General features: G+C 37.1%; 1 protein-coding gene across 5 annotated transcripts; it reads right to left on the bottom strand.

Moving 5' to 3' along the window:
- Positions 1 to 1802: 1802 nt before the first annotated feature.
- Positions 1803 to 23649, bottom strand: SKA2 (spindle and kinetochore associated complex subunit 2). Of its 5 annotated transcripts, none has more exons than XM_073316196.2 (7): positions 23544 to 23649; positions 9702 to 9791; positions 8663 to 8770; positions 7046 to 7132; positions 5297 to 5336; positions 2899 to 3031; positions 1803 to 2113 (listed from the first exon to the last, which is right to left on the bottom strand). In XM_073316196.2, the coding sequence occupies exons 1-7, from the start codon at positions 23574 to 23576 to the stop codon at positions 1987 to 1989; spliced, it is 618 nt and encodes a 205-aa protein (XP_073172297.2). In that variant the 5' UTR covers positions 23577 to 23649; the 3' UTR covers positions 1803 to 1986. The 5 variants fall into 5 exon arrangements, with proteins under 5 accessions (XP_073172297.2, XP_073172296.2, XP_073172295.2 ...); XM_073316195.2 differs by having other exon boundaries at positions 1803 to 2108; positions 8663 to 8839; XM_073316194.2 differs by having other exon boundaries at positions 8663 to 8839.
- Positions 23650 to 24010: the final 361 nt, after the last annotated feature.

The following is a 24010-nucleotide window of genomic DNA, read 5'->3' on the forward strand; positions in this document are numbered from 1 at the left end:
GATAGTGTGCTGAGTAGACTATTCTTTGCTTGGTGTTGAAGTCGCAGCCTTATTTTGAGTGGCGCTGATGGGAACAAATTTTAGATATTTTCACATGCACAAACACCAAACAAACCCACACAACCCACCATCTATTTGTTCAGTGCAAAAAAATATGCAATATTCCAAACGAGTTGTGGATTTGGCATTTCAGCTCTTATATCATATCAGGTATCTGAAAAGGGTAAAACAATTCCTTGGGCAGTGTATTTTTGCAACAGATTCTGAAGTTGTGGAACTCTGGACAGTTGCTTTTACTGCAGCAGGAAGTGGTCCCTAGAGAATTTAATGGGCTCTGGATTTACTAAAACTGTCCTCAGTCCTCTGTTTAAAAATAAAACCTTAAGGAAAAACAAAAAAATTACAGAATCTTGAGAAAGTCATGCTGCATTTCCTTGTCAATAGTTATGGAGCCAATAAGCCTAGATATCACCTGCAAAAGAGCAGCTAGAAGAGCTGGAATCAGTGGTTGATGTACAAGAGATGTAGTTTGCATGATTGACTTGATATTATGGAGAGCTGCACGAGGTGGGCTGCAACATGCCTAGCAGTACCATGGCAGGCTTTATCTAGTTTTATCATCTTATTCGTATGAATGCTAAACATTTCAAAAAGACATTCTGGAATGGTGACTAAGTCAGGCCATTGACTTATAAAATGGTTACGGAAATCAGTTATTGGGAGATTCAGAAGGTAAGCTGTGATAGATGGGAAATTTCCTGCAATACCTGTACAAACTTTATTGAATTAAGTTTTAGTGATTTAGGAGTTCATTGTATTACAAATGTTTATATATTATTGTGAAATTGTATGTAATGCTTCTAGGGAGGAGACCTGATTAATGTAAACCCTGGGAAATGCTATCAGCTTCAAAAGGGTGATTTGAAACAAAGTGAATTTATAAAAAGTTAAGTAGGTTTCCTTGAGAAACTTGTGGGGGAGTTGGAAAGAGAATGCAAATTCCCCACCTTTAGACCCAGCCTTTTGAAATTACACCTTGAGGAGAAACCCATTGTCTTACCGATTACCTATCCACTGTCTAAGATCGAAGAGCCAAGCAATATAAAGAAGAGACTCTCAGACTCATATGTGTGCTTGTTCTGAACTACCACAGTTATGAACTTGTAACTAGAGGAAAACCCCATGGGGTGGGGTTTGAAGGACTAATCATCCAACAGAGCCATTGCTCGAGTAGGAGTATGCTCTGGTAAGCTTATTAGTATGTGTGTAGGTTCTTTTATTGTTTTAATAAGTTCTCTCTGATGCTCTTACCTTAAGAAAAAATGTGCTTGCTTAGAAAGAGCTGTGTGGTAACTTAACTATGGACAATCACACTGATTACAGTCTCTGAAAAGACGGCAAAGCAAACCTGCTTAGGCAGTCAATCTTCTGGAGTAATTCATAGTGTAGGCAGGGAACTGTGCAGCCTGGAAATATCCTGGTCAGGAGGAAGTGAGATGCGTGTCTCCGCCCAGGACAGGTAACAGCTGAGGAACCAGAAGCCTGAAAGTGCATGTCCTTGCTGGGCCACTGATGGACTACATGGCCAGCTGCCCTGAACTGTGACCTATAAAGTAGTAAAACTTTTATAGCCTACTTGGCTTTCATATCACTTACTCAGGAATCCAAGTACAAGTAAAAATGTTTGGTTAGAAGCCATTAATCACCATTCAGGAAAACAAGTACTGAAATATGATGGAGTTAAAAATGTGATTCTGTCCACTATGTCCTACAAATCTTAAAAGCAAAGTAGTTTACAAAACTTGATATATGCTTTTTAATTCACAATTGGGTATTACAAAGAGAATCTTAATACAGTCACATTAACAACACATTTTCACAATGTGTATCATTTTTATAAACAGAGAACTATTTGCCTACCAATACACCAGGAGCTGCACCCAAATTCCTTCTATCAAAATATGATTAGTTCATTTAGGCTTAAATTTACACAATTAACTTAGCATTTCCTTGTTTGTCAATTTCTACAATGGAAAGTTCTTTCAGGATTTGTAGCCGGGAATTGGTGGCTTTCATATTCATCTTGTTCATCTGTGCAACATTCAATGCTGCTCTGCAAGACAAGAGCAAACTATTCAACAAAGTATTTACTGAAATCTGAAAAGACAGAGCCCAAGTTCTTCTCATAAATAATTTCTCAAAAATGTTGCTCAACATCTTAAGCCAGGTCTACACTAGAAACTTTCCCTGATATAGCAATGTCAGTTAGAAGTATGTATGTATGTATGTATGGAGTGGGGGTAGAAGGTTTGTAATAATTTTGTACGGGCAAAAGCCTTAATGTAGATAGTTATCCCAGTGTAAAAGTATTTATATAGGTATAGCTTATTTAGCTTGTCAAACTAGAATAAGGCATACTGGCAAAAGCATTTTTAACCAATATAAGCTGCAACCACATTAAGAGTTTTTATTGGTATAGCTATACCTGAAAATCTCTTCTAGCATAGACATTTAAGTTTAATGTTGTAGACCTGGCCTAAGTTAAACAATTTATTTCTGTTGAACTTGCTGTTTAATGTTGCTAAAATATGAGTAAAGATAATTGATACTTTCATTTAAACCAACCCTACTCAAAAAAGGAGTATGGGGCGGGGGGGGGAAAAGGGGTGTGATGCCGTGTCATCTTGGGACATTTACCCTAACAGAAATCGACAACAGGAGCCTAGATCAATTTTTGAAACCAGTTAACTGCTTGCTGCAATATGAGGACTCCAGATTTAGTTGCTGTTTGGTTTCAAAAAAGCCTACATTAAGTTATGATTTATTAGTCACACCAATGAACTATTAAAAATGAAAGGCTTGAAAAAACTAATAATCATATACTCCTTCAATGCTTACCTGTTCCCATTTAGAACAAAGTAGTTAAATAGTTCCCTGTAAAAGCTGTTCAGGTCCACTAATTTAACAGTGCTTCTGATAATCTTTGGTACAGCCATCAACATCTCCTTAGTCACTGGTTTGAACTGTGGTTCTAGCAATTTTAAAATAAAAAATTACTCAAAAATATACACAGGTGAAGTTAGGGTTACTTTAATATTTAGAAGTGCTCATGTAATACTGCTTACATAGTATATCAAACTGCTGCAATACCTAATTTATATAAGTTTTGCTCAGCACTGACACTGGAAAACTGTAAGACTGGTGAAAGGCATATCTGCCCATGTACCAACTATAACAGTTACATGAATACTGTTCTGAACATATTGTTGGAAGCAGTCATCCCAGCTGAAAAGTGATATTTATTTACTGGCATGTTCATCATTATGCATATGCAATATCAAACATATAGAATATAACAGGCGGCATCACTTTCCATTTGGTTTTAATCTCAGCAACACAATGCTTGCCAGCAGTAGCTTCAAAAGTATCAATTCTTGTTAACCACCCACCCCTCCAGTACATCACAATTTCTACGCAGTAATGTGCGGTTCTCACTATTACAGCTGTAGCATTCAGAGTGATGTGCTGAGCAAAACAGGTAATTTCTTTAATAAATCATGGAAGTGAGAGAATACAATTTTAAAAATACAAAATACAGATAAAATAAATAAATAAATAAATCAGTGAACATATCTTTCTAGCCTGGCAAGTTCCTCTAGGAACTTCAAAGGAGTCCTGAAGATTATAGTTTTTCCCACTTTAGATACTTCTGGTGGCCAGGCACCAAACAGCCTTCTCCCAGCCAAGAAAAAGTGTTTCTCACAGAACCCTTAAAGGACACTTTTAAATGGTCTTCCCTCCCCTCGGCTTGTGTAACACCTCCAGACTGCTAAGGCTTTTACTGGCCTGGGGAGAAAGTAGGTATGTATGGAAACCTAATATGGGTCTGTCAATTTGGTATAACAAGACTCTACCAATAGATCACTGGGAAAAACCCTGTTATAAAGATTCATGTCCGGACAAAGCAATGATTATTCCCATATTAAGACTAACACTGTCTTTTTAAACTATAAAGACAATTTCAGATTTAGGACCAGTTTCAGTCCTGGCATAACTCCCAATGAAATAAACAGGAGTTGTACCTGAGGTTGAAGTTGGCCCTCAGTTTCTCACATTTAAGTATATACTCTACAGTGAATGTTAAAAACTAATTTCTAACATCTGTGTTCATTTATTTTATAACTACAGTAAATTAACTGTTTACTTAAAGCACTAAGTTCTACAGACATCTCAGACCAAAAACTTCATGGCCTGATCCTGTTTCCCCCACAAGTGAATGGAAGTTTTGCCATCAGTGGTAGTAGGAGCCTTCATTTCTCAGCTAAAATTATTTGCAAGGCCTTACTTTCAGAAACTGAAGGAGATTTATCCAACCATTCCTTGGTAATGATTATTATAATTAAGGATAGGAGTTTGTCATGGAGGTCATGGAAGTCAGAGATTCCATGACTTTCAGAGACCTCTGACATTTTCTGCTGCAGTTTCAGCCCTGGGATGGTGAGGCCAGAGCTGTCAGAGGCCCTGGAGCTTCAAGCTGCCACAGGTGGTGGGGACCCCAGAGCTGTCAGCTGCCAAAGTGGTGAGTACTGGAGCCCCCTTCGCAGCGGAGCTCGGGCTCTCATCCCCGCAGTGGGGCTTGGGCTTCAGTCATCCCCCATCAGTCCCCCTCCTCCACACCCATTATTTTTAGTAAAAAAAGTCAGGTCACAGGTTTCCATGAGTTTTTGTTTATTGGTTGCAACCTGTCCATGACTTTTACTAAAAATAACTGACAAAATCTTAACCTTAATTGTAATTGTAAGATATATTTGAAATATCAAGGTAAATATTTAGGATATCAATATGTATCTTAAGAGTATATTGACATTGTTAGTGTATTCATTGTGGGCCTATATTATGAAATTTAAGGCTAGCATCCTAAAAACTCCAACTTTTTAAATATCCACACACACACACAAAATAAAATATACATACACACACTTCATTGTGGGCATATTATATATCTATTAAAAAAGTTGATTTTTTTATGCTAACCTTGAATTTCACAATATATAGGTCCACAGCGAAATACACTAACAATGTCAATATACTTTTAAGATACATACTGATATCCTAAATATTGAACTTGGTGTGTTTGAATATCTTACAATTAAAGTTATGTGGTTATCTACACACACACCCCTCTACAGAGGGGCCTATATACACACTTTTAGCAACCAGAAAAAAAATAAATGTTAATGCTCAGAAAAGGAAGCTGATTTCTGCAAAGCAGTAGAAGGGGGTTGTCAGCACTTACCCCCATCTGGAATAGGAACTGTAGACACTGAACAAAGTGGCTAAAAATAAACAGAATGTCAAGTTTCATATATACTGTACTACAGTTTTGAAGTAGTAGCTGTAGTTTTTAACATAGTTACCAATATAGAAATATGGCTGATTGTTGGCAATTAATTGCCAAGGAATTGATATGGTAGAATTCCTAAGCATTAAGTGAATGCTTCCTGGTGAGTTCCCACACTAGCTACTAGTCAGCATGCAGAAATCCTAGTGCCGAACAGATAACATAGGTTTGGGAAGGGAGTGGGGGGGAAATCAGCTGTCAAGGCAGGCCAGCCAGTTCTCCTATCTGGTAGTGGCTGAAAGCACTGCACACACAGCACAAGGAAGGGAAAGAGATGCTTAAGAGCTTTATAAAGCTGTTCTTGCAGGCCAACAGTTCTGATGGGCTCTAGAGGAAGCTGCATCCAGCTTTCCTCAGCCAGAAGAGAGGGTTAACAAAACACAGAGCCTTTAAGATGGGGTGATTTCTCTTCCTCTTTGAAAAACAACAAAAACATGCAATACCTATTTAGGGCCCAATCTTGATTCCCCTGACCTCAATTGGAGCAGGGGTAGGCCTAATTTTGTCTGGGGTATTTGAATACAAATTGTATCTTGACCACTCAAGATAAACAGGGGAAGGGAAAAGATGATGATTTTTACTTAAACTGTAAACTCATTGCGTTAGGGATGGTCTTTGTTGCTTTTGTACATTGCCTAGCACAATGGGTCCTATTCCATGACTTGGGCTCCAAGGCACTAAAGTAATACAAATGATATTATTATCATTGTGATTTAATTAGGATTATAATTATGTTAATGATGAAATTAGCAAAAATAGAGTTGAAGCAGAAAGATACTGGAAGACTGTCAAACAGTGGTGATGAAAGGACAGAAAGTGAGATGGCATTGATAGATAAGCAGTGGAAAAAGGAGAGAGACAGACAAGGTCAAGAAGATACATTAAAACAAATATGATTTAAGTCCAGGTTTTATGTAACAAAGATCCTGACAAATCTTTGCTGATATTTGTTGTTTAATACCATGAAAAGTCTTTGTTATGATTGGTTTTATGGCAGAAATCCGGAGTTTCTGCCTAAAAGTGTTAGACTTCTTTCGTTTCATATTATATTGCAGCAGCATTGTAATGTGGTTAAGTTATTCTTAGCCAGTTTTCAATTTAATATTTAACAGGAAATTATAAATATTGAAAATCATTCTAGGCGTTTGACTGAAGTAATTATGCTCTTCACCCCCACCCCAAAGATTTAGTAGCTATTCTACTAATAGCTGAATGATCTGACAGAGCACTTGTGACAAGAAACTGATCAACCAGAACAGAATGCTCTTCTGAATTCAAGGTACTGTTCATGTTTGTTTTGCATGCTATATGTGATCTAAAGCGGCATGATTTAAAATATATGCTACCATATAAATACAAAGAGTCACTGTTTTCTTAGTAAATGGTAAGAGATTAAAGTTGCTTTTCCAAAACAAAATTTTCTTAAAACCATTCCCTGGGGGAGAAGAGGGAGGGGGGCACAACAAAACAAAACATTTGTGCAATAAACTGGAAAAGTAAAAAGTGAAACTATTTCAGGGCACGCTCCTGAAAACTGCTAGTCAAGGGAGCAGTCCTAATTCACACAAATAGTTCCACTGACTTCACAGAGATTACTTGGGAGTAAGGGGATTGCAGAATCAAGCCATATAAAGCCACAATTACCTCTTCCACTGGTGGATCTGTTCCTTTAACCGTTTTACATGCTAAGCGTTGTGCTGCAGTCTGTTCTTCTTCAGACAGAGGTGAAAGCTAGGGGGAAAAAGAAACTGCTATTTTCACCACTTACGGTGGGATTTTCAGAAGCACTCAGTTTGCTTAAACCTTTTCCCATTTAAAACTATGGTAAACTCCCATTAACTTCAATGGGAGAAGAGTTAAGGCTGAGTGTTTCTGAAAATCCCACCATTAAGCTCATGTTCAAACTCCAAATAAAAATCTACTCATAGTATTCTAATGTTAGAACTATAGATTAACATCTGAAAAATAAATGTTCCATTTAAAAAAAATTCTAATCCTGCTTTTTAAAATTGTTTCATCAGTCTCCACTATAGTAAGTATAGAGACGGCTACAAACAAATATACAAACTACTAGCTGAAAATTTGTTGCCTAATCCTACTTGGCACAAGTAAGTGGCTCAGGACTTTACCACTTCACCCCAGGACAGAAACCTATACAATTATTCTCAACATGCTACTTGGCAGCATAACATTGGCACAAATGGAGAGGAAAGGTCATTGTATTTTCTCTTCTGAGCGGTGAAGGAAACTGCCATTTTTTTAAATAATGAGAAAGCATAACTTTATTTATATTATATTATATAGAATATAAAAGTAGGAGTCACAATGTTTGGTTAGGGACACGGTCAGATTAAGTATAATATTTTGACAGAGGCAGTGCCATCCAGTCAGTGTACTGAACACAGGGCTGGGACCCAGGAATATTTTAGTTTAACATTCTGTTTGATGTTGGGCTGATCACTTAACTTCTCTAGGTCTAACCTTCCCTGTCTACAAAAGTAACTATAAGAGGTTTTTGAAGGATTAAGTAGTCAATGTTTGCACAACACTTAGAAACACAAGGAAACTTTTTAAAAATATGATAATGCTTACATAAAGCTTTAAATTTTCTATCATCTGAGATTATTCAAAATTAAAATAATTTTAGAATGTTCACAATTTTATATTTACCTCCACTCACAGTGAAAATACATTGGTCATTTTGTTTTCTTTACAGTCAGTTTCACTTTCTACCTGGCAGCTTTCAAGATAATAGAGAACACTTCAAAGATCAGTTTAAAAATTGGGATTTAATTCAGTGTCTGAAACATCAATTTCCATCAAACTATTCAGAGACATGGGGTATGATTCACCATTGTTTTACTTCATCTTGAAATCAATGGAATTCCACCAGAATTGTCTTGGATTACCACAATGGTGAATCAGACCTGAGTTCAACAATGGGCCCAGTCCCAGAAACCTTAATTAACATGAGTAGCCCCACTTTTAACGTGAGTAGCCCCACTTCAATAGGGCTGCTCAAATGCAAAAGCGTTTTTAAGATTGAGTACAATATATTGAGCTGTTACTTCAGTAATGTGATCTCTCAACAGAAGATGTAAGAAGATTTTCCACCCAAAAAAGAAAATCTAACCCCTGTTCCAGTAACATTTTTGTACATACATGTTTAGTCTTTGATTTCAAAGGAACTACTCCCATCCATAAGGTTACGTGTGTGCGTTCACAGGACTGGGGCCCGTATCAGTAAACCGAAACCATTACCTCAAGATCAGCATGTCGCTGTACTGCCTGCACCATCTTCATAGTGTTTTCTAGAGTAGCGTGAATACAGCTCATAGACTCTCTTTGCTCTATAGAAATTTCTTCCAGCTGCGTACATAACATTTTATAACGTGACTTCACCACTGAGAGTTCCTCTAAGAGAGTCACTGGATTTTCCTACATCAAGGTGAAAAGTACGTTTAAACTATCAAGACATTAGAAAGATGATCAGTTTGGCTACACAAGACTAAACAGATTAGATGTTCCCAAGGTATATGGCAACTAGAGCTGTTAAAAAGAGAATTGAAAGACACTTTATAGTGGAAGCGCTTAACTACAATCAGTAGCACATTACCCATAAAATGACATCTTTCATGTTTTGGAAACCTCTTGCTCCATCTACCCATGCCACATGATAACTTTTCATAGGCAAACAAATAGTAATAAGCCACTAACTCTCTGGTTCCACAGAAGATACAATAGAATGAAGATACTGTGTTTTTGTGCTTTCTTAAATTTTCCTGAGTTAGAACGTGTAAGCCACCTCTTGTAAAAAAAAATAAATAAAATAAAAAAATCAATATTCTTTTTCACTGCATCTGAACATGTGGGGTGGATGAGGGAAGATTTACAAAAAATACTATAAATAATGTATTATACCCCCCCTTACTCTTTTTCTTTCTCCCACAAGCCCCGAGTCTAGTCATCATTTGTTGGCTGATCTATTGCAAGTGTCATAGCAGAGGTGTGTCTTGAGGAGGGTGTTGAAGTTGACAGTGTCTGCTAACACTCCAGCTGATTTCTCAAAACACAAGTATGGAGCATTCCATTATACTAAGATGTGGCTATTTTGAAATAAATCTACATCAACTGTCTTGGTATGTTGCAAAAATAGAGCATAAAAACAAAAACATACAAAATGACCAGGAGTTTTTGATATATATCCAATCAAATGTGTTTTATGATTAGAGAATTACCCATTTACAGTGAATTTGTGCAAGATACAACAAAATTTACAAATTTAATCTGAAAATAGTACCTCTGCTGATGGATTATCAGGAAGGTTTTTCATTATTTCAAACTCCAATTTGTGTTGAATGTAATCCAGATCAGATTCTGCCTTCTGGAACTAAAACATTGAAGATCAATCACAACGTATTAAACAACAAAAATTCAGACAAAAAGCATATCATTTAATCACTCTTTCCTGCACTAACAAAACAAAAACAAAAAAAACCCCAACCCCAGAAATAAAGATGTTTCAGTTTGAAAGACTGATGTACTATAAGCAAGGAGCTGTTCCCCCAGTTACTAATGTTTGTAGGTTATTCCAACCTTATATACTGAAGAGTAAACTTGCAAACTCTTGATAGTCAACGTAATTAAAGATAAGTAGCCTTAAAGCAATTAGCTAGATAAGAACTTGGCAGGCAATGAGAAGTAGTGGCCAAGAAGGTCCTTGAAGAAAAACTTACAGGAGCAGACAGCAGCATTTTCTTGCATTATCTGACAGTTGAGCTCACTGCTCTTCACAGCGCAAGTGTCACTGTATAATATGCAAGTCCCTGTTGCCAGTATGCAGTTTCGACAAAGGAAAATAGTGATCCAGAATTGGGAGGGTAAATTAAAAAACATTTATAACATTCTCGGACCTGTCATAAGGACACGCATTCATCTGTGGCAATATCTCTTTGGGTGCACTCTATTACATGTATAATACACCATATAGCATGCTGTACCATTCAGAACCGGGGTTCTCAAACTGGGGGTCATGAGGTAATTACATGGGGGGTCAGCCTCCAGCCCAAACCCTGCTTTGCCGCCAGCATGTATAATGGTGTTAAATATATTTTTTAAAAAAAGTGTTTTTAATTTATAGGGGGGGCGGGGGGGGGGGGGAAATCACACTCAGAGGCTTGCTATGTGAAAGGGGTCACCAGTACAAAAAAGTCTGAGAATCACTGATTTAGAACACATTGATTTAGAACTATAAACAAGCTCAAAACAGGTGAACCCAAACAGGCAGGAACATTTCGTTATTCATCTATATCTATCAATAATACGTCTTCGGTTTTATTGTAATGCATGGAATTTAGAGCTAACTGAAAGGCTTTGCATTAAAAGAACTGAAAGCAGGGAAAGAACATCTCATAGTATTTGATCAACAAGAATACAGAGATCATCCTACTTATATCTTTCTGTTTACAAAGCCAGAGAACAGAATTTCCTTTCAGTTGCTCCTGATTAGGAAAATATGAAATCAGGAATGGTTAGATTTGTATTTAGTTTTGTTCAAAGTAGATTTTGAGAGTCCTGATTACAGCTGGTATAGGACGTTATTCCAACCTGTTTGAGGACTCTGGAATATATTAATCAATAAATAAACAAACAAACCAGAAGGTGGTTTGACAATCACCTTGTCTGGAAGAAACTGCACGTAAAACCCTTTGATAAAGAGGGCTACCATATTAATATAACCCTCTTGGCAGACACAATGGCCAGTGGGAAAGATTTGAGATTAAGAAAATATGGCAGTTTTTCCACAACAGGTTTAAAACGTTCCTTTGTCAGAAATACCCCATTTAGGCTCCACTATATGACCTTAGATTTCTGAAAGGGGACTCCTGAGAAAATGCAAAGTGGATACAAGAGATATAAGGATTCAAAAGAAAATAGAAGGAACTGGGTGCACTGTACTTTATGCAGACCATTTGGGGTGAAATCCTGACACTACTGAACTCAAAGGGAGTTTTGCCATTAACTTCAGTGGGGCCAGGATAACACACTTGGACTTTCATAACAGCGGAGCCTGAATTTTCTGAAAGACTTCTTACTGAATAATTCTCATAACACACTTCTGAGATCAGTGGATGTGGGCTGAATACCCAGAAGCAGTGACCAGAGTTCTGGATACTGAAACAAATGGTATATATACACACACACGCAGGTATTCACTCATACACTAGGCCTACCGTAGTTTATTGTTGACTTTGTTTTTCTGATACAATAGGTTTTGAAGGATCTAAGGAGGATTTTTCTCTGAGAGAACTTAACTTCTTTCCTCTGACAGTAGTTATGATATCAGATAAAGTATCTTCCAAACAATGTCAGAGAAAATAGTTTTCAATTCTGACTGAAGTCATTGAGATGTTGGTGTTTATTCCAGGAATTTAAAATTAAAATACAATGGATGTTCATGGGTTGGTAACTTCTCCCACAATAGTATTGTTTGTAAAAGCACACTTTCCTAGTTTCTTAGATTATTTTGGTGAAGTTTGAGGTTTAGATGTTATGACAGAACAAGGGCTTTCTATACTCTTCTAAAAATTGATATTTAATAATGAAATATGAAAGTAAGGCTGTTATTCCCTATTGCTTCCACTGAACCTTTCAAAGCTCCAAGAATTTCTTATAACTAAAAACCCATTGCAATTCTCCCATTAATTCAAGGAAACTGTTAGAAATTTCAGCTGAAGTTAATACTTTAACTGTTTGCATTTTGTACTGACAAAATGCATTGTAAATTTCTTTTGATTCTTTAAACACATTTTGTATGTTATTGTCAGTTCAACAGCCTTTGTGGTGTTAGCATTCATTATATGTAGACAGCAATCACAAGAGCTTTTCTGCAACCTTTCTGTTCTTTAAAGGAAATATAATGTACAAAGTGATCCACCTTTGACTGGCATCTTATTATGCAGAGCTTTCTTTGAATGACTGAATGGTATGACAAATTTAATAAATATTTTAAGTGTGTAAAGGATAGGTTTTCATAGTGATGACTTATTTCATAGACATATGCACAGTTCCCACAGATATTAGTGAAACTTGACAGCAGCTAAGTCCCCACATCTAGCTTGAAACGTTACCATATATTGTCTACAATTTAAAATGAGTCCAAATATTGTAGAAAAAGAAAATGACAATCAAAATATTGTATTAGTAGAAATAGGCAGGTAACACATCCAACACCTGCTGCTTGGATAATTGTGTTGCCACAGTGAGTAACCACACTAGAAAAATTTTCTAGGCTACCATCAGATACCCTAAGGAGTTAGAAACATTCTATTCAAGTAGAATCCCCACTTCTCCTTATTCTCCCTTACTCCCTTTGTCTAACCCACTCCACACACCTACTCTTTCCTTCCTCCCGCTCTTGTCTTTGTACAGTCTTTCACCACTGCCTGTATTGCCCACTGTGTGGAAGCATCAATTTCTTACTACACCACACACAAACACCCCTACCTTTTCTTAATTCACATCTCAAGGTGAAGTTCTTCTGTGGAGCTTTTAAATTATAATCTAAAGTGTGAAATTATTTCAAAAAAGCAAAGAAAACATCTGTCAAAAACTGGACCTTGCCTGATCCATTCATGTATTAGGCACCTGAGTTTTATTGTGTTATGTAAATGGAAAACCCTTTGTGAGAGACACTGTCTTCTATGCATGATACAGCCTGCTATTTGTACTTGTAAATTTGACATTTTTAAAGAAGTGATATTTTAATATTAAATGTATATGGGACAGAAATGCCACAAGAGAACTAGCACATCCATACCTAGGGCTTGTCTACACTTACAGTGCTGCAGCAGCACAGTTGTGTCACAGTTGCACTTAGTGAAGACACTATCTACGCCAAAGGGGGAAGAGTTTCTCCACCTCCTCGAGAGGGGGTAGCAATGTTGACAGGAGTAGCCCTCCCGTTGATGTAGCATGGTCTACACCAGGGGTTAGGTCGGTAAAACTATGTCACTCAGGAGTAAGATTTTCCACACCCCCGGGCGACGTGGTTTATACCAACAAAAATTTGTAGTGTAGACCAGGACTTGATAATGCAACTGTATTTAAGAGACAGTCACTGCTGCTGCAATTTTAAATCTGCTCTTACATGAGTTTGTTACTAGGACATTAAGGGCTGAATCCAGCTCTTCTATTACACTTTTTTTTTGAAGGATTGTTACTTGAGTAAGCTAATACAAGAAGTATTTCATACAACATTGCTAGTTTTTATCATTTGCTTATAGACTAAATATTTGGTATCTGACATTCAAATGTAAGACTTTGCTAATGAAACAAAAATACTCTCACCCCCCCCCAACTTTTCTAGTTAAAGGTGTTAAATCTTCTCCATCGATTTCTACAGCTCTCTCAGCCTGATCACTGTCCTTTCTCAATATAAAAAAAAAAAAACTCTATTAGCAATAATGTGTAAACACAGCTGTGAGTAGAGACTATCAATGACAGTTCAGGATCTGGTTATATCAACAGATATTTTATTTAAGAATGTGTCCTCTTGTTTGATCAAAATACTCACAACAAATTTAATTGCTCCCTGATAAATCAGGCAGATAAGTGGACAATCAAACTGATGACATCACCAACACGTTTCACTCAATTCTTTTCTTGGGATAAATGAGTCACTAGGGAATTGGATAATTGTCCTGTGAAATAGGGGATAAGATTATTGCTTAATTAACTTTCATCTGCCATTTTAATGTCTATTAGGGATTTCTGGTTTATAGAAAGGCAGTGTGCCCAGTTCACAAAACTAACACTGAATTTCTTCATGTAATCATTTGGAATTATAGCTGAGAGAGGGACTGTTTTGAACATAAACTAAATATTTACAGAATTAATTTAACTCAATGTGGGTTTCAACTGACTTCTCACTCTCTATAGTAATAATTACAGTTTAAGTTAAACTGTTTGAAATGACCAAAAAGAATTGTGATGCACTACTACAACTTAACTTCCATTGACTTCAATGGGTTTTGGATCAGGCCCATATTTAGGAAGTTAAGTATATCCAATTGTCTTTTCTTGTTAGAAGATTGCTTCACACAAAATAATGGAAATCACAAGATCTTTTCCCATTAAGACTTATGTCTATCTACACACACACAATGTCTTGAAAATTAGAAATCTTTTAATAATACTCTTCTTAAATAGTTTAAAACTAAACAAATCATAATGCGTGACAAAGCTTCTCCGTCTATCTCAGATTTATGTCACTATAAAAAAGCCATTTTAACTTCTCTCTTCTGATTTACATCCATCAGACCCTTTTGGTGAATGATGCAGACTTGGAATGCAGAATTAGCCACCATGTGTAATAATACATAAGAACCACTCTCTCCTTTTGAGGCACCTCCTTTCCCCCACACTCACTTATCCAAACATTTGCTGCTATTTAACATTTATCTTTAATTAGCTATTATTATTCCAAAAAGGACTATAGTATTGTACACATCACATGGAATGTCATGATTTGTACCCATCAGGCTCAAATGTTTCCCAGCAACAGTAAGTGGGGGAAGACCATGGTGCGTGATCAGAGATCACTTAAGTTATTAAACTGTTTTGGGATTACTTTAATAAGAGAATCAAAAAGTCTGATATTTAAAACTCAATCACCAATAGAAAAAAATCCTCATTATTAGATTTACTATTAAACTTATTTTAAAAGAAAATAGAACAGCCAATAAACAAAAATATTAGAGGCTCAAGAAACACTAGAAGTTATGTATTCAAATTAACTTTCTTGAAGTTTCTTGAAAGGTTCCTTTTGCTCCATAAGTGAGATTCTGAGAAGACACAAAAATAAAACACTGAAACAATTCTATGAACCCCATAACTTCACACCAACCTCCTCAAAATACAGTTTTCAATTTCAAAGTACACAAATAAATTGCTATGTAGCATACAAGTGCTGAACCTATCTGACAACCACATCCTAAATTGATATAATGAGAAGGTGCTGGTCCGTACTAATAAGAAACTTTAAAAAAATATTCCAGTCTAACAATAAAATACCTGCTAAATATTTCAAAATATTAATGGGGAAAAAAAAACAAGATTAAATTTTAAAAACCCACAATTTATTCTCCTGAGCAGAGTCAATTTTTAAAAAGTCAAATATACACAAATGGTAGGTCTAGGACAAAACTCACAAGAATCATAATACTTAGCTCTCGTTTCCATAACAAATATTAAAATTCATATTGATAGTAAAATACACCAGCTGATTATTTAAGTAACTTAAAATTAAAATGCATTACAGTTTAAAGAAAAACATGAAACAAATGTTCAAAGATAATACCTATTTTGTAACACACAGAACCGACTGAACTTTGATATTAGTTTTTCCAGTTGCTTCAACAAGCCAATACAGTTACATTATAATAATATTAGAACCTAGATTATTTGCAATTGCATTCCTTGTCACTATTTTTGCAATATTAAATTATAGTTCAAATTTCAAAAGGTATTTCCTTATTGATGTTGTCCTGTGTTTCTAACAGAACTCAAAGTTAACATAACTCACATTATTTCTTTACAGCTTTAAAAATTCCATTAAGGGCAATGATATCTTTACAGTGATATCCTTTAATTACAAATTAGCAACAAAGAGATTGTGTAATCAGGAATTTATGTGCATGTAACCCAGAAAACACAGATTATAGAAACATTAAAATCATGAAGAATATAGACTCATTTGTCATTTACAGTCAGAACTTCGGGTTTCTTAAATTGAACAAATGAAGATGACAGGAAAAATACAAACAAACACAGTGAATGGCTTTACTATCAGTAGATGCTGAAGTATTTTTGGTTTGTTCTTTCAAAAGATTCCTATCAACATTAACGGGCTTTGGAGCGGGACCCTCTAGCCCCCCGCTCTCCTTCTGGTAATAGCTTATCTTAAGTGATCACTCTCCTTAGTGTGTATGATAACACCAATTTTTTCATGTTGTGTGTGTGTATATAAATCTCCTCACTGTATTTTCCACTGAATGCATCCGATGAAGTGAGCTGTAGCTCATGAAAGCTTATGCTCAAATAAATTGGTTAGTCTCTAAAGTGCCACAAGTACTCCTTTTCTTTTTGCGAAAACTTTTACTCTCTTCAACTGATTACGGTGACCAAATGTCCCATTTTAAAAGGGACAGTCCTGTTTTGGGGGGCTTTTTCTTATATAGGCACCTATTACCCTTCACTCCCTGTCCCGTTTTTTCACAGTTGCTATCTGGTAACCCCACAACTGATACTTCTTTTGGCAAACTTTAGCACAGTAGTTAAAACACAGGACAGATGTGGAAGAGTTTAACTGAGAAGTCCTCCAATTTTAGGAAGAAGAAGAAAATGCTTCTTTAACCTACTAATCCAATAATTTACCATTTGACTTTGACAAAACTGCTCCTGAGGTCCAATCCTAAAAGTTCCATTAATCATAAAGATATACAGTAAACTACTTCTTAATTACACTCTTTATTGTTTAAAAACCTTCGTAAGGATTTAAAAAAAAAATCTGTCCTGGTAATTGTGTCATCCTCTGTGGGAGAAAGTTGAAGTGAGCTGTAGCTCACGAAAGCTTATGCTCTAATAAATTGGTTAGTCTCTAAGGTGCCACAAGTCCTCCTTTTCTTTTTATATTCTTTGTTTCTAATGACAGCCCATCAAAATAGTATGTTTTTTGTTTATAACTTTGTTGTTTGTTTATAACTTCTTTATCTGCAGCTACATAATCTCAGAATGAAGACATCAGGAATACGGATTACTGTGACTGATGTTAAAAAGCATCTAGGAAGACTTAGTTTCCAAGATAATACAGTTTAAATATGTTTGAAGTAAGGAATAGATTACAATTATCCGTGCCTTTATAAAGTACGAAGCACAGCTCATAAGAATATAAAGCATGTTAAGCAAGGCAGAATCTGAGATTTATAGACTGATAGTGAACCATGAACTGCAGGTTACTTCTATAATTGAGGACATTTAATTTTAATGTGACTATTGCTTGTCTATCATGTAACTAATATTTTAAGACTTGCTGTTAATGAAAATAATATAATTAAATATCACAGCATGTTTTGTAGAAATATACCTACACACATTTAAGAAATTATGCCCATTATAAAAAATTTCCCAGAACAGCTTAGATGCATCTGAGATACACCCCCCCCTTCTGGCACTTGTTTCGTATTTTGCGAAAATGTAATAAGTGTCTGTTTCAACAAATGCATCTCTTTTAAACGTTTACAGTGATTTGATCTTTAATCCCCATTCAAGTTTTTTTTTTAAATCTACAGATACACCATTTTCTAAATCTAAGAATAGTAAAATACAATTTAATTTCAGTGCTAAAAATCTCACCATATTGTTATAGATTTGGAACCTTTGCACAATGAATATTTTACAACAATGAAAAAATGTAAATTTATTAAATGCAGATTTACTCACAGGCTTTGAAGAAACTGTTAGAAGCTGTAGAGCAAGAATCAAGGTATTGCTGGGTAGTCTGCTTTCAGATGCTTTGACAATACTATTGCACTGCTAGCTGTAAAGTACAGTAGTGCAATAAAGTCAGAGCATTCGTTAGCAGCAAGACGTAGGAAAGGTAAGAATAACCTACGTCAGCTATATTTTGAACAGAAGTAATGTTTCTATTTCGTAGGTTGACACTTTTTGAAACAAGGGAAACCAGAATCCTGAACATCTAGTCAACACCATCTATATATATGCTTTAAGTAAAAATAAGCCGATATCAGATGCTGGCGTCTTGTGGGTTATGGAAATCAGGCTAAGGTTAATGCCCATCAGGCCTACTAGACACATGCAGGGACATGGAAATTGTTAACACATTTTGGAATGTCTGGATTCTCTTGACCAAAAGAAAATGATAAAAAAACACCAAAAATCTGTTGTGAATTCAGTTAAGAACATTTTGCTGCTGCTGCTCTTGCCTGACAATCACATTTCCAAATATATCTCTCTTTCATGTGCGTTATACAGCTGAACAGAATAATGAGATGCCATAGGTTCTCCAGCTGTGGTCCATGGACTACTGATAATCCAGGGAACACTTTCTGGCCACATGAAATTTGTTGTTCTTATTTCCAGCTGCTAAATTACCTTAAGTTTATTTTAACAATTAGTTTTCTAATATTTTTCTAGCAAATGCTGTGGTTACCACAGCAATGATACATGGTCACAAATAGGAGCGGGGCAACATGATTGTGAATTAGGGGAGAGGTGTCTAAAAGATATTTTCTTTATTAAAATCTGGTCTGCAATATGAGAAAACCTTCAGAACCTCTAGGGCTAGATAATTCCAATGGCCATCTCCACCTGTACATTCTAAGATTGTTAACAGCAAGACTCAGACAAATGGAGGAACTGAATGAAGGTGTATTGAATCACCATGGCTGCAACCTGAGCCAACTCCACACCTATGACATCATCTACATTGTTTTCCTAGGGAAACCAGTACCATGTTCCCTTCCTTGCATGTGGAACATATTTCTTGGGCCATGATCCTAGTTTTGATAAAGACAGCATGTGTGAAAAATGTGTAAGTGGCAATCCTACTTTATGATTATTGTAGCATAGTCTTCCAGTCTGACTAAACACAAGTACTCTGACCCTTAAATTGTGATTCCATAAAAAAAAAAAAAAAATTACTAACGTGGACAGTATCACTGGCCAATGCCCTTTTAACATTGCACTGCTTTTTGTGCATGATCACTAGTAGTACAACATAAAAAGGGCACTGGACAGACACCACTCACCAGGAAGTAAAAGGTAGTAGGTCCAACATACTAAAAATACAATGAAAGAAATGGAACAAGACTGCTCTCAAACAAGCATTTTAAATTTAATTTAGCAATTGTGTTTTTACAGTAAGGAACACTGAAATGTTGCATACTTGAATGTATTTTCCTCAGACCTTTATGCTACCTCAATGTTTGAAGGTCTGACTTAAAAGTAAATAATACTTACTATAGAACAACCATTTCTTTAATCATAATCAACCACCATATATTGTTCAGTACTCTCATTAGAGCCTGATCCAATGCCCACTGAAGTTCATAGAAAGACTCCCATTGATATCAATGGGCATTGGATCAGAGCCTCAGCTTGGGTGCATATCTCCTTCTGAAATGCAACAAGTCTTAAAAAAAACAAAACAAAAAAAAAACTAACTTAGGTTTATGCTCTTTTTATATAATGAATTTTACCACATTATGGATCCTCTGATTCACTCTTTTCTTATTGTAATTTGGTCATTTGTCTTTCAAATGTATGCAGACTCGCTTTTAAGCCACATGGCTATTCAATATTATCATTCACATTCCTATTAATAAAATTAGTTCTTTTTAAGTTTTCCTACAAAACAACTATAGTCTATCCTTGGTTCCTCTAGAGACTAAAAGCTTTTCATGAAGTACATACTGAAACTGGGGAAGTTAGAAGTACTATTTTAATCACACGTCTATGGAAAGAGCTGACGACTTCATAGAAAATACAGGAAGAATAAACAAGCCAAAAGGATAAACAAGATACACAAAACTGCAATACCAGGGACAGTTAGCAAGACAAATTCCCATTAATTTTAATAATTTAATGCTTTCAGAGAGAGATAAGACACACACACACACTGTTTTGAAAAGCTGGCTAAGCTTGCGTGCAAGAAATTAAAACAAAGTAAAACGGTACAACTTTGTGTAACATCTCGTGTAAAAAAAAGACAGAGAGAGAGAATATACAACTAAATATTCAAGATGGCTCTGCATTGTGTCACTCATGGTCCTTTCTAATTGCAGAAGGCAGCTGGACATGCCTCCCCTTGGAACAAGTCAACAGTACCCCTAAAATCAAACAAAAGAATGCAAGATGGCCCTTGCCAATATAGGAGAAAATGAATAAATTATAGTCAAACACTGGTAGCATAAGGTAGTAGTGACAGAGTGCAAATTTTTATATATAAATATAAATAAATGATTTGGTCCAAACCAATCCTAATGCAAAAATCAAGACGTCTACCTGGAAAGTAGGTCATAAAAACATTGGTTGATATCCTGGCTCCAATTAAGTCAATGGCAAGATTCTAACTGACTTTAAAGGGGCTTTGATATCACTCACTATTCCTGAACAGTAATTTACTTGATTATTTTTGTTGCAATTATTTTTGTGTCCTGAAGCAAAAATCATGATCCATCTGATTCTACAAAGTGTGGCTAAAATGTGAGTATTTGAAATATTGACACAAAATTTGACATTCAGGATATTGATAATTTCTAGGCAGTTTTTCCATAAGAAAAATAATCTTAAAGAAGTAAATTTAAAAATAGGACAAGGTTAAAAAGAAAAAAGCAACAGAAGAGACAGGTAGATTTCAAAACAAATTGACCTGTATGGACATTACTACAAGTTCTACATTTAAAATCAAAATTGATCTTCTGAGATTTGAGAAGAATTTAAACATCATTCAAGTCAAACACAGTATAGTATTACCATTCCAAACATTATTTGAATAGGATGACACCACTTTAGTAGATACTGGATATGGGACGCTATAAAGGTATAATTTCCCAGATTCCAAAGTATGGCTTGGGATTTAAAAAACAAAACAAACAAAAACCCACACAAAACAGCTTAACACAAAGCATGCATCTTTCAAATATACTGTGAAATTCAGATTTACATAGTGTACATTTTTAATGCCATGACCTTTTAACTCTGGAGCATTAGATTCAGATATTTTCTAATAATGTGATACAAATAATGTTATTTTTTTCCAAATTGTAATCTAGTGTTCTCATAAAACCACTACATATGTTACAGTGCTACTCAGAAGAGCCATTGGACTGGAATAAGGAAGGTAATGCAGGTCACTCAATGAGATGACAGAGGCACATTAGAAGAACAAGCTTAGAAGGCATTCAGCCAAAAGTACAAGTTGTTTATTTTCAGACAACAAATGCTTCATTTGCTCATTGCTGTTACTGTATTAAAGAAATAATTACATTGGAAGTGGAAGTTCAAAAACATGAATGGGAGGGACAGTTAGGTAACTGAAAAAAGTTATTAAATGAAATAGAAGGGGCTAGGAAGTGCTTTAATTTGGTGGTTATGAAAGTGAAGGTCTTAAAAGCACAGACTAGATTCAGCGATAGCATGGACATAAAACATCAACACTTTCCCACAAAGCTCTGCCATTTTACCTCCTAGTTCTGAGTTTCTCTTGAGAAGCTTGTTATAGCGATTTTAAAATGTATAAATAAGGATCAGGAGAACACCAAACTCATTTTCACCTTCCACCTAATTAAAGTTTTAGTCCCATGTTTCCATATATTAAAAACCAGAGTACTAATCTACTGCAATAGCTAACTCCCTGTATTCAATAACCTAGTGTGTTCTCTGTGAGGCTATTGATGGTCTATTAGATGGGTTACCGAAACTAGTAGCATTATTGAGATAAATGGGTAATTGGAAGTTTGCTGACAAATACCACAAGGAAACAATATAGAGATATTTTGCAGAATCACATTTTAGTGTGTGTAATTCTCATATAAAAGCCTATAAAATCTATGTTTATGGCACAATGTAAGAATTAATATTCATAATAAATTAGAATGCACAGACCATTCCCAAACATCTCCAAGCATGTTAAACAAAATTATAAACAGACAAATATGTGCCTATAATAATCCCAGTAAGTACTGAAATAAATTAACATAAGAACTCCAGAAACAAAAAAAGTAGGTTAACACGAACTACCTCCTGAAGGATACCACAGAAGGACTCTGGTGCATATGAAGGGGGAATCCTTTCTCGGGCCTAATTGCACTATAAAAATGATGTGTGTTAAAGCACAGCTATTTAACATGACTGGAGGTAGGAAAAAAGGAAACTACTTACACAGCATGACTTGGTCCTGCCTGAGGGGGACTCGATCAAACAGTGCTAAAATTAAGTTAAGAGACGTATGGCCTGGAAGGGCTGAAGTGAGCATCTTCCTTCCCCCACTAAGCGGGGCACACAATACCAGTCTAAGCAGTCTTTTTGCCACATTGAAACGGCTCATGAAAGATCTCCATCAGCATGGTCAGTGGGGAATAGGCGAGCCAACAGGAGCTCTGCCTCCACAAGCTTTTGGGGAAACAGAATGTCCCACACAAGTTTTGACCACTCATACTTCAAAGTAAGTGGAAGCAGACCAGCCCAAGTGAGCTCTTCCCACCCTCAACCGGACAAGAGCATGGATCAGCTTCAGCACAGCTCTGCCCTCCTTCCCCCATACAAGAGGGGCCCTGTATGAGGGAAGAAGTGGCCTTGATGAGCTCTGCTCCAGTTTCCTCCCCATCCCACCGCCAGATAAAGAGAAGAATGGATCAGTTCTGGTGAGCTCTGCTCCATCACCACCCCACTGGGATGAGAGGCAAATGGGACCACCCAGAAAACTTCTATGCCCCCCCGCCCCCATTGCCTCCAAGGAAGGAGAAAAATGGACGGGCCCAAATGAACTTTCTGCTGCTCCACCCCCACCCCCGCATGATGGAACAGCCCAGAGTAGCCAGGCTAGGCTCCACATGTACTGGGCTGGAATTTCCATGCCCTCTCCCTCCCTAGAGAATGGGCCAGTCCAGGCAACCTCTACGCTCCCCAGCCAAAGAGGAAAATGGACCACTCCAGACCAGCTCTGCTCCACTCCCCAGCCTGAGAGGAAAATGGACCGACCCAGGCGACCGCCCTCTACCCCCCCCCCACCGCCGGACGGGGAGAGGTGAATGGAGCGGCCCGCCAAGATCTACCTATTCCCCTCCCCAGGGCGAGGGCAAAATGAACAGACCCAGACGAATCTGTCCTCCCCGCTGCCCCTCGAAAGAAGAATGGACCGGCCCGACAGGAGGGAGGAACAGTCCTGTGCCTCCCGCTCCAATCCCCAGCTGCCCCCACGAGTCTGGATAGGGACGGTCCCCTTGACCCCCCTAGCCCACAGCTTGCTCCAGCGCCCGCTTACCTCCAGCCTCGCCCCCACAACCTCTCACGCGCCGGCGCCGGCCCCGCTCTCGGCCTGGCCCCCGCCCCGTGAACTCACCATGGTCTCAAGCCTGGTAACCGCCGTCTCCATGTTGAATAGTTGACATTCCTCAGGCAACGGCGGAGATATAGCCACCCCCCTCTTTCTCAGGATGGGAAAGCCGGGAGTCGTCATTGGGCAGCTGTCACTCACTGCTTAATTGTGATTGGCCCGCTGCTGACACAGACCCGCTCCCATTGGGCGGGGAAGGACGTAAACCCTGCTTATGACACGGATGCGGCCGTTGGTTGGAAGAAAAACTGCACCATGTGATTGGTTAGGAAAGGAGAGCCGCGAATTATGACTGGCTGAGAGTGGACTGCAATTGTGATTGGCTGAGATTGGCGCTATACTAATAGTGATGGATAATTGGATAGAAGGGTTACCACTGTTTTCTGATTGGTCTATTGAAGGGGGGGCGAGGAAACTATGCCTCTTTTTCGTTTATCTTGTCCACTTCTCTCTTATTGGCTTCTCCCCTCCCA

The sequence above is a fragment of the Lepidochelys kempii genome, chromosome 17 (assembly GCF_965140285.1).
Source record: "Lepidochelys kempii isolate rLepKem1 chromosome 17, rLepKem1.hap1, whole genome shotgun sequence".
NCBI classification, from domain to species: Eukaryota; Metazoa; Chordata; order Testudines; family Cheloniidae; genus Lepidochelys; species Lepidochelys kempii.